The following is a 16,101-nucleotide window of genomic DNA, read 5'->3' as shown; positions in this document are numbered from 1 at the left end:
GGCTACAGTGTCAATGAATAGAATGTATCCTGGTTTGACTCTACCAGAGTACTCTTTGGGCTACAGTGTCAAGGAGTAGAATGTATCCTGGTTTGACTCTTCCAGATTACTCTTTGGGCTACAGTGTCAAGGAATAGAATGTATCCTGGTGTGACTCTACCAGAGTACTCTTTGGGCTACAGTGTCAAGGAATAGAATGTATCCTGGTTTGACTCTACCAGAGTACTCTTTGGGCTACAGTGTCAAGGAATAGAATGTATCCTGGTTTGACTCTACCAGAGTACTCTTTGGGCTACAGTGTCAAGGAATAGAATGTATCCTGGTTTGACTCTACCAGAGTACTCTTTGGGCTACAGTGTCAAGGAATAGAATGTATCCTGGTTTGACTCTACCAGAGTACTCTTTGGGCTACAGTGTCAAGGAATAGAATGTATCCTGGTTTGACTCTACCAGAGTACTCTTTGGGCTACAGTGTCAAGGAATAGAATGTATCCTGGTTTGACTCTACCAGAGTACTCTTTGGGCTACAGTGTCAAGGAATAGAATGTATCCTGGTGTGACTCTACCAGAGTACTCTTTGGGCTACAGTGTCAAGGAATAGAATGTATCCTGGTTTGACTCTACCAGAGTACTCTTTGGGCTACAGTGTCAAGGAATAGAATGTATCCTGGTTTGACTCTACCAGAGTACTCTTTGGGCTACAGTGTCAAGGAATAGAATGTATCCTGGTGTTACTCTACCAGAGTACTCTTTGGGCTACAGTGTCAAGGAATAGAATGTATCCTGGTGTGACTCTACCAGAGTACTCTTTGGGCTACAGTGTCAAGGAATAGAATGTATCCTGGTTTGACTCTACCAGAGTACTCTTTGGGCTACAGTGTCAAGGAATAGAATGTATCCTGGTTTGACTCTACCAGAGTACTCTTTGGGCTACAGTGTCAAGGAATAGAATGTATCCTGGTGTTACTCTACCAGAGTACTCTTTGGGCTACAGTGTCAAGGAATAGAATGTATCCTGGTGTGACTCTACCAGAGTACTCTTTGGGCTACAGTGTCAAGGAATAGAATGTATCCTGGTTTGACTCTACCAGAGTACTCTTTGGGCTACAGTGTCAAGGAATAGAATGTATCCTGGTTTGACTCTACCAGAGTACTCTTTGGGCTACAGTGTCAAGGAATAGAATGTATCCTGGTGTTACTCTACCAGAGTACTCTTTTGGCTACAGTGTCAAGGAATAGAATGTATCCTGGTGTGACTCTACCAGAGTACTCTTTGGGCTACAGTGTCAAGGAATAGAATGTATCCTGGTTTGACTCTACCAGAGTACTCTTTGGGCTACAGTGTCAAGGAATAGAATGTATCCTGGTTTGACTCTACCAGAGTACTCTTTGGGCTACAGTGTCAAGGAATAGAATGTATCCTGGTTTGACTCTACCAGAGTACTCTTTGGGCTACAGTGTCAAGGAATAGAATGTATCCTGGTTTGACTCTACCAGAGTACTCTTTGGGCTACAGTGTCAAGGAATACTGATCACTTGTATTATACATCCAACTGACATACATTTAGACACAGTTGAGCAGCAACTGTTCATTTATTTGACATCTGAAAGTTTTCTGACCTGTACAAAACCTTTCTTGACACTATCCAAGTACGGTTGAATGGTGGGAACCCGGTTACCGAGATGTACAAATAGTTACCACCCACAGCCACTCCATTGTCCTGGGATAAATAACTGCGAGAAGCCTGTAAATTATAATTCATTATTTATATCAATAGCATGACGTGAACTGGGACTGTTCAATTATATGTCTTTATCCGGTTTCTCTCTTTCTTTCTGCTCTCTGCATCAGACAGTCCATCTCAGTATGGAGTGCAGTTCACAATGCATGTAGACCTATCATCTCATCATGGTAACTTTTTTTTTCTTGTGACAGGTAGGCCTACATTTGCTGCAGCATAGCCTATGCTACAGTGATATAAGGACTGCATGTGCGTCTAATTTACACATCTCCATCTGTCTTTCGGGGGTCACCATATTTTTAAATGTCCCAGATATACATTTTCTATTGCAGCTTTAGAGTTTTAAAACAGCCTATCACTTGAATATCGCTGCTTTAAATCAGAGCACGCACGAGCAGTCTCTGTCTCTACATCGATTCCATTCAAATTGCATCCAAAATAGATAATCCTGTTCAGGATATCCTAGTCTACGACTTTCAGGTAATGCATTCAATGCAGTATTAGCCTTATATATAACCTATAGCCTCTGTCTCTTGCGCAATACACACTCACCTGTGCTCAGCTGCCCTCTCTCCCTAAAAAAATGCTCCTTAGCCCTTGGAGACCCATGCAGGAAAAGCAAGACTAGAATAGTTTCCTGGACATCGTTTTTTTTTCTTTTTTTTCCTCATACCAATAGTCTATTCGAAGAGGGAAGCAAGCTCTTGTTTACCGCGATGGCGGTAGGCTATAGCAGTTATTTATTCAGACCCATAACCATTCAATCTACGTGAAGAGAAGTGAAAGCCATCTGCATCTAATTCCAGTCCTATATTATTTAAGCATGTCATTAGAATAATGAAGATAAGGAAAACAAAAGTTATTTCATTTTGCCTAACTGTTAAAAAGGCGAGGAAGGAATGAAGCAACAATAGAGATAGAAAGAGGAGGTAGGCAAAATAACGCTAGGGGAAATATTAAGAAAGGTATATATGCGTCAGCCTATTAATTATACACAATTATTATATTATATTATTATTATATTATTATATTTCCCTATTATATTTCAAAATTAAAATCAAATTGGCTAGACTATACATGTTGTAATGTGTACACTGGGAGTTGGGAAGTAAGTACAGGGAGTGAAAATGTAATAGTAAATAGAACATAGTACCAACCAAGAAACACGAAAAGCATACAGACATGAAACAGAAACAGAGTCAATAACGCCTGGGGAAAGAACCAAAGGGAGTGACAGATATAAGGGAGGTAAGCAGGAAGGTGATGGAGCCCAGGAGTCTCATGAGGCGCAGGTGCGCGTACCGATGGTGGCAGGTGTGCGTAATAACGAATAAACTGTCGACGTCGAGCGCTGGAGAGGGGGAGATGTGACACTACCCCCTCCCTGGTGCGCTGCTCCAGCCACAGAACGCCGACCAGAAGGGCGGTCCCGAGGACCAGGAGCGAGTCGGTCGCTTCTGCTGAGGCATGGAAACCTGTAGAGCCTGCTAAGACAATGGAACCTGTGGAGCCGGCTGAGGCGCGGGAACCTGTAGAGCCGGCTGAGGCGCAGGAACCTGTAGAGCCGGCTGAGGCGCGGGAACCTGTAGAGCCGGCTTAGGCACGGGAACCTGTAGAGCCGGCTTAGGCACGGGAACCTGTAGACCCGGCTTAGGCATGGGAACCTGTAGAGCCGACCGAGGCTTGGGAGCCTGATGAGCCGGCTGAGGCTTGGGAGCCTGACGAGCCGACCGAAGCTTGGGAGCCTGACGAGGCTGACGAGCCGGCCGAGGCTTGGGAGCCTGACGAGGCTGACGAGCCGGCCGAGGCATGGGAGTATGATGAGCCGGCCGAGGCTTGGGAGCCTGGGGAGCCTGACGAGCCGACCGAGGCTTGGGAGCCTGACGAGCCGGCCGAGGCATGGGAGTCTGATGAGCCGGCCAAGGCATGGGAGGCTGATGAGCCGGCCGAGGCTTGGGAGCCTAGGGAGCCTGACGAGCCGACCGAGGCTTGGGAGCCTGACGAGCCAGCCGAGGCTTGGGAGCCTGATGAGGCTGACGAGCCGGCCGAGGCATGGGAGTCTGACGAGGCGGACGAGGCTTGTGAAGCTGTCACTCCAGCTAAGGCATGGAAGCCTGACAAGCCAACTGAGGCATCCCCGGTTGCTTCGGCAGCGGCACTTGGACCCGACGTCACCAGTAAATCCCTGTTGCTTCCCCTTGGTGAGGCGTGATTCTGTTCCTGTGTTACGTGTCTGTACACTACTCGTGTTTCTTGTTTTGTTCCATGTTTCATTTATTTTTAAATTCACTCCCTGTACTTGCTTCCCGACTCCTAGCGTACACGTTACACATGTAACTTTGTAGGCTGCAGGTGTTGCACCAGAATCTCATGTTCTCTTAACTTTATCATGGTTTGAACGAGGTGCGTAATTCCATTCCATATAATACAATACGGTACATCTATGTTTTTTTGTGGTTTGTCTGTCGTGTGTAACGTGCAGAAGCCTATAAACCTATATCATACAGTGCCTTCGTAAAGCTACCCTTGAATTTGTCCATGTTAGGTTACAGCCTTATTCTAAAAAGTATTTCATGTAGGGCTCATGAAATGTATTTCATGGATGGCTCATCAGGCTCAGGTATCATCAGGCTCAGGTATCATCAGGCTCAGGTATCATCAGGCTCAGGTATCATCAGGCTCAGGTATCATCAGGCTCAGGTATCATCAGGCTCAGGTATCATCTGGCTCAGGTATCATCAGGCTCAGGTATCATCTGGCTCAGATATCATCAGGCTTGAATTTCTGATCAAAGCTTTAATCAAATACAGACAGACCTATTTATATGCGTTATATGCTTTTGAATGACACTTCCTGTTTTGGAAGGAAATACGGGGTTACCTGGGAGTAAAGTGATTTTTTCTCGGGGTGGAACATTTGTAAAATACGGGAAAATGTCCAACCCTTCGAATCAAGGATTACTGACTAAGCATATTCACTTAATTATACAGTACATTTGACTGGCCTCACTATAGAGTGACGTCGGTATAGCATCAACTGTTATTTCATTGGGCATCTGTTTTCTAGCTAGTCATGGTAAAATTGTGAAATGTTTGTCCTTGTATGACTGTCTTTATGACATTTGATGATATTTGAAGAAAGATCAAAGTATGAAAAACAACTGTTACTTCTCCATTGATAAAGTATGAAAAACGACTGTTACTTCTCCATTGATAAAGTTTGATCATAAAGTTTCTGGTCCCTCTCCCCTGTGTCAAACACTTGGGTTCATTATTACGGTGGCATCCCCTTAACTCTCATTCTAATACACCAATGGTAACATGATATTCTCTTACCTAATTTATATAAGTACCGCCTTGGAACCAACATTGGAGAAGGTGTGTTTGCAGAGAGGCGTGGTTCATATAGCTAGATAGCTACTCTACTGGTGCCAGAATTTGACTGTAGGGTGTCAGAAAATATAATAAAAAAATTGACCCTATTCATCAATGGCTCAGATGCCATATGTTTCCTCTTTCATCTGTGTCTGGTGTTACCGTAGTTACTGGCTACCTCGGTCTTCAGCCAGCATAGAACAAAAGGGGGGCAAGGGTCGTTTAAAACCCAGATGCAGCTGTCAAGTCAACACATCTGTCAGTGCTGCTGTGCATCACAAGAGACATCATTGATGCAATTTCAATATTCAAGTTGCTTTGTGTTAGTGATGCGGAACAAAGCTTCCTGAAGCATTGATGCTTTCCAGCCAATTGTGTTGAAAGTAGGTTCATTACCTGAGGCTTTGAACAACACAGTGTACACTAGTGGCACCTGCTGGTCAAAAGATCTTAGAGCAACCAAATTATGAAAATGATATCCCACACGCTGTAGCGCATGCGCGGAGTAACCTTTTAGTCTTCTACCAAACCAATACCAAAGCCATCAGGTGGTTGTTCGACGAAACAAAGATTCTGACATCATTGATCACCTGCTTCTGATAAAGTGGTACAGGCATCGGTACACTGCTTTGAAGTAAACTGCTTAAAGATTTTCACGCATGACTCAGAGCTCCGGTATCAAACGTGACATCCATACTTTGACTCAGAGCTCCGGTATCAAACGTGACATCCATACTTTGACTCAGAGCTCCGGTATCAAACGTAACATCCATACTTTGACTCAGAGCTCCGGTATCAAACGTGACATCCATACTTTGACTCAGAGCTCCGGTATCAAACGTGACATCCATACTTTGACTCAGAGCTCCGGTATCAAACGTAACATCCATACTTTGACTCAGAGCTCCGGTATCAAACGTAACATCCATACTTTGACTCAGAGCTCCGGTATCAAACGTGACATCCATACTTTGACTCAGAGCTCCGGTATCAAACGTAACATCCATACTTTGACTCAGAGCTCCGGTATCAAACGTGACATCCATACTTTGACTCAGAGCTCCGGTATCAAACGTGACATCCATACTTTGACTCAGAGCTCCGGTATCAAACGTAACATCCATACTTTGACTCAGAGCTCCGGTATCAAACGTAACATCCATATTTTGACTCAGAGCTCTGGTATCAAACGTGACATCCATACTTTGACTCAGAGCTCCGGTATCAAACGTAACATCCATACTTTGACTCAGAGCTCCGTAACATCCATCAGAGCTCCGGTATCAAACGTGACATCCATACTTTTGACTCAGAGCTCAGAGCTCCGGTATCAAACGTAACATCCATACTTTGACTCAGAGCTCCGGTATCAAACGTAACATCCATACTTTGACTCAGAGCTCCGGTATCAAACGTAACATCCATACTTTGACTCAGAGCTCCGGTATCAAACGTGACATCCATACTTTGACTCAGAGCTCTGGTATCAAACGTAACATCCATACTTTGACTCAGAGCTCCGGTATCAAACGTAACATCCATACTTTGCGTATGAGATGATTTGACTGCAACACTGCTCACTGCATCCAAGTTGCTTGACACAGGCTTTTCAAAGAGCTGTCAGTCAAGGTGAGCTCATGAATATACAGTGCTTTCGGGAAGTATTCAGACCCATTGACCCTTTTCCACATTTTGTTACGTTACAACCTTATTCCATAATGTATTAAATAAATGTTTTTCCTCAGTCTACACACAATACTCTGTAATGACAAAGCGAAAACAGTTTATTTTAATTTTTTGCAAAAGTATTAAAATAAAAAAATAAGAAAAACCTTATTTACGTAAGTTTTCAGACCCTTTTGCTATGAGACTCGAAATTGAGCTCAGGTGCAACCTGTTTCCATTGATCATCCTTGAGATGTTTCTACAACTTGATTGGAGTCCACTTGTGGTAAATTCAATTGATTGGACATGTTTTGGAAAGGCACACGCCTGTCTAGATAAGGTCCCACAGTTGACAGTGCATGTCAGAGCAAAAAACAAACCATGAGGTCAAATGAATTGTCTGTAGAGCTCTGAGAGAGGATTGTGTCGAAGCACGGATCTGGGGAAGGCTAACAAAAGAATTCTGCAGCATTGAAGGCCCCCAAGAACATAGTGGCCTCCATCATTCTTAAATGGATGAAGTTTGGAACCACCAAGACTCTTCCTAGAGCTGGCCGCCCGGCCAAACTGAGCAATTCGGGAGACGGGCCTTGGTCATGGAGGTGACCAAGAACCCGATGGTCACTCTGACAGAGCTCCAGAGTTCCTCTGTGGAGATTGGTGGAGTGCTGCAGAGATGGTTGTCCTTCTGAAAGGTTCTCCACTCAGGCCTTTATGGTAGAGTGGCCAGATGGAAGCCACTCCTCAGTAAAAGGCACATGAAAGCCCTCTTTGAGTTTGCCAAAAGGCATCTAAAGGACTCCGACCATGAGAAACAAGATACACTCGGCCTGATGAAACCAAGATTGAAATATTTGGCCTGAATGCCAAGCGTCACGTCTGGAGGAAACCTGGCACCATCTCTACGGTGAAGCATGGTGGAGGCAGCATCATGCTGTGGGGATTTTATTCAGCAGTAGAAACTGGGAGACTAGTCAGGATTGAGGGAAAGATGAATGGAGCAAAGTACAGGGAGATCCTCAGACTGGGGCGAAGGTTCTCCCTTCCAACAGGACAACAACCCTAAGCACACAGCTAAGACAACGCAGGACTGGCTTCGGGACAGGTCTCTGAATACTTATCTAAAAAACTCAAATGTGGAAAAAGTCAAGGGGCCTGAATACTTTCCGAATGCACTGCATCTCCATTCTTGTATATTTTATTTTATTCCTCGTGTTACTATTTTATTTGTATAATTAAAAAAAAAAAGCTTGTAATCAAGCATTTCACAGTAAAGTCTACACCATTTGTATTCGGCGCATGTGATAAATACAATTTGATTTGATTTGACTGCCAAGTGCTGGGAAGGAGGAAGGAAGCTCTGGAATGTTCTTGAATCCTTAGACAACCCTGGGCATCATGTCCTCAGTGGTCCTGTCTTTGTTATGATTGTATGGCTGAAACGCACACAGACAGACCTTTGGCTACCTGGCTATGTATTCCGCCTCCCACTGACAGGATCACAACAGGCAAAAAATAATTGGTGCTAAAATGAGAAGTAATTCATGAGAAATTCTCTCTCTCTTTACCCAACCTCTCTTTCTCTCTCTTTTCCCCCCTTTCCTACCTCCGCTGACCCAGTTCAGATATCACTGTGCTTAACTCAGTCAGTCAGAGGCCCTGTATTGGGACGTAACGATTCACCGATACACTGTAAGCATCGGCCCCGAATTCCAATGTTTAAGATAAAAGTGCATCGGTCCGTGGTCAGAAAATGTATTAAAATACTATGAATCGCCTCAGATTTGATTTTGATTGTCGATGTTCACCATCAGCAATAGTTTTGGTAGTTTTGCTTTGAACAATCGGCATATATGGTAATTTTTAGATATAAAGTTGAAAATGTCATAACAAGGACACCAATCACTATTGCGGCGCGCCTCGTGGCCGAAGCGAGAGGAGAAGATCACTCCGTAAAAACGTCTAAACGGTCGAAACCTTTCGATTTTGAGATGGGGTGGAATTTGTGAACGATAAATATTTATACTTTACCAGCTCAAACACTTAATCTGCAAGTTAATCAGTGGGTGATGGTGATACACCATAGTCATACATAATACACACACACACACACACACAAGTTAATCAGTGGGTGATGGGGATACACCATAGTCATACATAATACACACACACACACACACAAGTTAATCAGTGGGTGATGGGGATACACCATAGTCATACATAAACCAACAAGTTAATCAGTGGGTGACAGTAGATGCCTAGTCATCATAATACACACACACAAGTTAATCATGTGATACACCATAGTCATACATAATACACACACACACAGCTCAGATGGTGATACATAGTACATACACCATAGTCATACATAATACACACACACAAGTTAATCAGTGGGTGATGGTGATACACCATAGTCATACATAATACACACACACAAGTTAATCAGTGGGTGATGGTGATACGCCATAGTCATACATAATACACACACAAGTTAATCAGTGGGTGATGGGGATTTCAGAACCAATCTGATAGTGGTACAGTAGATGCCTAGTCTCTCTCATGGCTCAGCTCAGTTGCCTACATAGTACATACACCATAGTCATACATCATCTACACACACACACACACACACACACACACACACACACACACACACACACACACACACACACGTCAGCGCGGACAGATCCAGATCCAGTTCAGATTCCATGTGCCCAGCTCATGAGCCCCATCAGCAGCAGATTTGAGTTAAGAATGGAATAGTAAATGTGTTTACACAACAAATGTTAATGCATTGAATCGCATCAAACCAAATTAAATCGATTTGTTCTGTAATGAAACCGAATCGCACCGAATCATTTCAATCTGAAACAGATTTTTCCTGTAACAAAAACAGATTTTTCCTGAGCCCATGTGTCTTGATACATGTCGAATCGTCTTGAAAGGGAAAGATGCACATCCCTAACACCTAATGTAGAGCAGGTGATATTCTCCTCTCAGTCTCATTTAAGATGTTTTCTTTCTCTACCTGCAGGGTTCTAAGGGCTATCCAGGGCCACAAGGACAGCCTGGAGAACAGGTGAGTCGTTAGCGTTCATTGGGTCAAACTTGTCCCTTTTTATTTTAGTAAAACGCCAGGTCACTGATCTCATTATGGACCATTTTTGGGCTAGAGCATGACACACCCACACGCACGCACGCACAGTGAGAGAAAGAGACATGCAGCTGTAGCCTGGAAGACATTTGGTATAGTCACTCTTCAGCTGTCTCTGTGTTCTCGGCCATTTCTCAGCCACTCAAGAAGCTAACAATTAACATGTTTCCCCTTTCAACACAAAACGTCCTAAAACGGAGTGCACTCACGCAGCACACTTACAAAGTAAATCCTTTAAGGTGTTGAGATGACTTCAGCACCAGGTGCCACTCTGTGCCCCGAGGTGATTGTTCAGGCTGGAACTGGAAGGGGAGGAGCCAGAGAGAGAGAGAGTGTGTTCTGCTAGTTTGGCTGTAGGGGATGGGTGAGGGCAAACAGTGCCTGTTTTATTCCTGAGTTGGCAGCATTGGTGAGGGCCAATGTTTATCTTCTTTCATCCCTCTCTTTTATCTCTCTTTCACTCTCTCCTTGTCTCTCCCCCCCCCCCCCCCCCAGGGCATACCGGGACTTCCAGGAGTGACTGGGGATGCAGGTTACCCTGGCAGGCAGGTGCAGTGAATATGCTCCAGATTCCTCCATCCATCCTCTCGGCTTGTCTACATTGGGCAGAATTCCACATCACTACCTGCGTACCATCATATTGCTGTAGTCAGAAATGAACATCATGTCCTCCGGTCTCTCTCCTAACTACAGTAGTGACACACTCCTCAGTCTCTTTAGTGAAAAAACGGTCAACGAGTGACCTTTTTGCTTGACATTTTTATTCAAATAGCTAATACTTGACTCCTTATCATTTTGATTTCAACTATATATTGAATAACAATTCTTTTGAAGAAAGGCGTTGTATCAGTATGTCGACGAATGTTTGACCTAAAAGTGTGTGCACAACAATGACATTAAGGAAGTGTAATGTAGCTGAGAGTGGCATGTTTCCTCATTCCTTTTTGACATCTTAAACAATTAGTCTATGCAATCACATGTTTTATTTCCCTACCTGTCTAAAATGTACAATTTAGTGTTTTATGTGTGGAAGTGTGTATTGCCCCCATGTGTAACAGACACACACACACACACACACTGTATTGTGTGACAATGGCCTCTCCTTATGCTGCTCTCCTTTGTTGCAGGGTTTAGCTGGGCCAGAAGGTAACCCAGGTCCTAAAGGTGTACGTGTAAGTACAGCTCCCTTACTACCCTCCCCTCCACTTTACTCGGCTCTATTAGAGGGAATGCTTCATTTCCTGAAGGGATTACCTGTCTGCTCCACCGGGAACGGCTGATCTGTTAGAGGGCCTGTGTTGTGTTAACAAGGTGCTGGCTCCCACTGCAGCAGATTCCTCTGGGAGCAGGTCTGGGATCTGTTTTCGCTCAGTCGAGCTTCTGCTCTGTTGCGAGAGCAGCTCATTCCTTTCCTCAGGAAGCACAGGCATGCTCTCCCTCCGCTAGAGAACAGAGGGAGGGAAAAGAGCACGGGCTGGAGCATAGATAGAAAGGTTGGGAGGAGGTTATGAAGAGGTGGATAAATGAAAAGTAAAAAAAATAATTTAAAAAAAGTGTAAGGAGAATCCCTCAGTTTGTCATTTTTGTTTATGCCAACATGTTGTCAGAGACAGAATGACATATCAGCCTATTAGGGAAAACTACAGGGCTCAATGAGTTTGAGACGTCTCCGGTAGTTTTCCATTGCTGAAGAATGGAGAGAGAGAGAGAGAGAGAGAAAGAGAGAGAGAGAGAGACAGAGAGAGAGAGAGAGAGACAGAGACACAGAGACAGAGAGAGAGAGAGACAGAGAGAGAGAGAGAGAGACTTGCATCCATGTTGTATTATGTTTAAGTGAAGGTAGACTCCAAAACATAGCAGATAAGCTGCCAGACTGCTGTCTGCTTCAATTATTATAATGGTTTTCTTGTGCCGAAGGAGAGGCAGACCAAAACGCAGCGTGGTTATTATTCATGGTTCTTTAATAAAGAAACTATACATGACTAGACTAACAAAACCAAGAAATGTGGGGGGGAAAAAAAAACAGCCCTATCTGGTGCAAACACAGAGACAGGAGCAATCACCCACAAAACCCAACACCAAACAGGCTACCTACATATGGTTCCCAATCAGAGACAATGACTAACACCTGCCTCTGATTGAGAACCATATCAGGCCAAACATAGAAATAGACAAACTAGACACACAACATAGAATGTCCACTCAGATCACACCCTGACCAAACAAAACATAGAAACAGACAAACTAGACACACAACATAGAATGCCCACTCAGATCACACCCTGACCAAACAAAACATAGAAACATACAAAGCAAACTATGGTCAGGGTGTGACAATTATAGAAGTCTCCTGTCCCCCACACTGGACTCGACTCTGTCTCTTCAAGTGTCCACTCCTCTCCCTTTTAGCTAGTCAGAATAAAAGCAAAAGCTTGCCTTCCATAGTTCTCTCTCATTTTTTTGTGGTGATTTGTGAGGTAGTGATGATGAGGCGTTTTTTTTTTGCTATTGCCAGATGAGTATTATGTTCCATACTGATGAAATGTGGACATGCCTGATCTCCTCTCTCTGAAGTGGTCAGCAGATCGTAGCCTGTCAGCAAAGAGGGATGAGTAATTATAAATGTTAATGTTTTGAAAGATGCACCGCTAGTTACTTCATATTTTTATTTTTTACAACAGGGTGGAAAAATGGCCACATGTAACTTTTCTTCTCTCGGGTGGTCAGCAGCTCTTAGCCTGTCAGCTCAGAAACATATATTGAAGGTTGCACCACATGCCACTTTTCAATCGAGCTAATTGGATAATTGGCCACTTGAAACGTTTCTATTTGGCTCTCAGCCTGTCAGCTAAGACAGTTTTTTTCCATAGATGTAACTTTTCCAGTGAGCCGCATGGATACAGGACCAGTTGACCTGCTTCCCTAGCCATGAAACACTTCTATTTCACGGACGGAACTGCTTCAGCCGAATGAGACCTGGGTGAAGAGTTCCTCTGACAGAAAGATGGAATGGTAGAATGAGAGAAAGGAGAGGCGGAAAGATGGAGATTTATCCCTCTCATATCTGTCCATGAAGCCAGACAATGTATCATTAGACTGATAGCTTGGCTTCAGTTTCAAGTTGTTTTTTTAAAGTTAGTGTGTGTGCTTGCATATTGCATTTTTCTTTTTAACCTTTATTTTTCTAGGCAAGTCAGTTAAGAACAAATTCTTATTTACAATGACGGCCTACCAAAAGGCAAAAAGGCCTCCTTTTAAGATATATATATATATATAAATATAGGACATATACCAGCACTAGAGTAGGGGTATATCATCATCTCTGATCTGGCTACAATCAAGACCGCTACATACGTTTACATACCTGACACGCAGAATTCCCAGAACTCAATGAGTTCAGAGACACTATTGCTTTGATGGGCTTAAGATAAACCTGTTCAGGTATTCAACAGTCTGCTCGATGTCACAGTGGTTTATCTGTATCAAATCAAATTGTATTTGTCAAATGTGCCGAATACAACAGGTGTATTACCTTACCGTGAAATGCTTACTTACAAGCCCTTAACCAACAATGCGGTTTAAAAAAAAATAGAGTTAATAGAGTTAAAAATAGAGTTAAGAATAAAAAGTAACACAATAAAAGAACAATAACGAGGCGATATACAGAGGGTACTGGTACCGAGTCAATGTGCGGGGGTTCCAGGTTAGAAATGTATGCACTATACCATCAGAGAGCGATGATGATTTATCTCTATGCGTATACTGTACTGTAGGTCCAACAGCCTGCCTGTTCCACTTCCATTGTCTGAGTGTGACTGATGAATCTTCAGTTCAGTTCACTTCAGTTCTGATGAATCTTCAGTTCAGTTCACTTCAGTTCTGATGAATCTTCAGTTCAGTTCACTTCAGTTCTGATGAATCTTCAGTTCAGTAATGCCTCACTGTCCTATCCATCAAGTAAAGATACGTTGTTCCGTATATTCTGTCTAAATAACGTCTTCCATTAGATGTTGAGGATGGGTTTAAAGACTTTATTACGTGGTCGGACACGCTCACGACAAGTCTTACTTTGCATTATACCTCCCCAGGCAAAGTGTTACAAATGGGTTCACATGTACTGTATGTGTGCTTTGGTTTTCAGGGTTTCATTGGGCCTCCTGGTATAGCTGGTTCAGCCGGGCAGGAAGGGGAGAGAGTAAGTGTCACCTTGATTTATGCAGTATGTGCACCTAATTAAGTGTCTGTCAGGTAGGAGACATTGTCCTCTTTGTTTGCAATAGGTGTAGGATATAACCAAGGCTACTGGCTAACTCCTCCTATCAGTTGTACTCCTCTCGAACCTTCCATGTGGACGAGGACAGGGCGAGGGTCGTCAATATCAGTAAACTCGGATCGAAAGGCAATTCATGTTGCGTTTCATCTATTTCGGAGCTATTAAGCAACAGGAAAATATTAGCCCTGTTAATTTTATGGTTTTATTTATAGATCCAAATGAATGTTTGCTGATACTAAAGCAGCTACAGCGATCTCTCCTCACAGAGTTCTTACAAAATGTGGAATAACTACATTTTCCACAATGCAATGCCATGTCGTGTCAGTGGAAAATATGCTTCTTCATCATGAAATAAATCATACGTCCCCTGGACCGTAGTACAGTGTTTATCTTCCCTTAATAACCCTGGCAGTAAAGTCCTGTAAAACAATAAAAAAAAATAAAAAAAACCTGTATGATTCATTCTGTGAGGGAGGTCTTGACTACGATTTTGTCATAGACGAATTACACAGCAAACGGCAGTCACCTTTCCTCATCTGAGAGTTTCCTTGTGTTCCCCCAGGGTATTCCCTAGAATGGTCCTGTTGGGAGAATGGGCATGCATCCTGGACAGGGGGACTAGATCGGTCCCAAAGGAAAACAGGTAATGGCATCCTGGACAGGGGGGGACACCACATGCATCCTGGAAACCTAGAATGATATTCCTGGACGGGGGGACTAGAATGGTCCGCATGCATCCTGGACAGGGGGACTAGAATGGTCCGCATGCATCCTGGACATGGTCCGCATGCATCCTGGGGGGGACTAGAATGGATGCATCCTGGTCCGCATGCATCCTCCGCATGCATCCTGGACAGGGGGGGGGACTAGAATGGTCCGCATGCATCCTGGACAGGGGGGGGGGGACTAGAATGGTCCGCATGCATCCTGGACAGGGGGGACTAGAATGGTCCGCATGCATCCTGGACAGAATGGGGCATCCTGGTGGGAACTAGAATGGTCTGCATGCATCCTGGACAGGGGGGGAACTGGACAGGGGGGGAACTAGAATGGTCCGCATGCATCCTGGACAGGGGGGGGGGGACTAGAATGGTCCGCATGCATCCTGGACAGGGGGGGGATCCTAGAATGGTCTGCATGCATCCTGGACAGGGGGAACTAGAATGGTCCGCATGCATCCTGGACAGGGGGAACTAGAATGGTCCGCATGCATCCTGGACAGGGGGAACTAGAATGGTCCGCATGCATCCTGGCTCAATAACTGTGGTCCAATTCATTCAATTCATATCAAGAGGGCGGAACGGGGAGATAAGAAGAGAGGATAGGATAAGAGACAGAGTAGAGGAGAGGAGGTGGCAAGAATAGAGGTCAGAAAGAAGTGTTACACAACCCATAATGGTGTACATCTGCTACTCCCACAGAAGTAATCATTTACCCTCAACACAGGAAGCCCTAAGGAATTTTAAAGCCAAAGCTTTTGCCTTCATCTGTATTCCGTGAGTGTTCATTGCTAATGTGCAAATGCACTCGGCACATTCAGTGCCAAAAGTGACAATTCACACACAGCCAAAAATAGATTACCCGCGATATATAAAAACAACCTATGGACAGGATGCCAACAACATGAGGTTATGCACACCTTGGCATTCAACTTGCCATTTGAGTGAGTCTCTCTCAGTGCCAGTTAGGTTGGCATAGGAAAACAGTGTCTCACATACAGAGATCGAGTAAACAAAGGCATGACATAGCGAAGAACGCTATAAAAACACAAGTGTCAGTGAGCAAGGCATCTGACAGCTTCTCTGTGCTGTGGCCAGCTGGGATACCAAGTGGGCCGATGGCCCAGACCAGGCACACCAGCATCTGTCTGTGAGTGAGTGGAGAGGG

The 16,101-nt window shown here is 44.1% G+C and overlaps 2 protein-coding genes across 2 annotated transcripts in view; both read left to right on the top strand.

The window, feature by feature from the left end:
* LOC118358617 (collagen alpha-1(XXIV) chain-like) overlaps positions 1 to 14,788 on the top strand; it is an 88,423-nt gene extending 73,635 nt beyond the window's left edge. Inside the window, exons 8-12 of the mRNA XM_052481151.1 lie at positions 9,822 to 9,866; positions 10,437 to 10,490; positions 11,069 to 11,113; positions 14,083 to 14,160; positions 14,777 to 14,788. Of these exons, the coding sequence (XP_052337111.1) occupies positions 9,822 to 9,866; positions 10,437 to 10,490; positions 11,069 to 11,113; positions 14,083 to 14,160; positions 14,777 to 14,788 (234 nt within the window). The remainder of the gene's footprint in view (positions 1 to 9,821; positions 9,867 to 10,436; positions 10,491 to 11,068; positions 11,114 to 14,082; positions 14,161 to 14,776) is intronic.
* A 52-nt stretch (positions 14,789 to 14,840) lies between these two features.
* Positions 14,841 to 16,101, top strand: part of LOC118358616 (collagen alpha-1(XXIV) chain-like) — a 124,857-nt gene continuing 123,596 nt past the window's right edge. The window contains exon 1 of the mRNA XM_052480072.1: positions 14,841 to 14,857. The gene's annotated coding sequence lies outside the window, so the exon portion shown is untranslated. The remainder of the gene's footprint in view (positions 14,858 to 16,101) is intronic.

This window comes from Oncorhynchus keta, chromosome 26 (genome assembly GCF_023373465.1).
Source record: "Oncorhynchus keta strain PuntledgeMale-10-30-2019 chromosome 26, Oket_V2, whole genome shotgun sequence".
Classification (NCBI taxonomy): Eukaryota; Metazoa; Chordata; class Actinopteri; order Salmoniformes; family Salmonidae; genus Oncorhynchus; species Oncorhynchus keta.
Note: the sequence above shows the minus strand (reverse complement) of the source record. Positions and strands in the feature narration are given on the sequence as shown.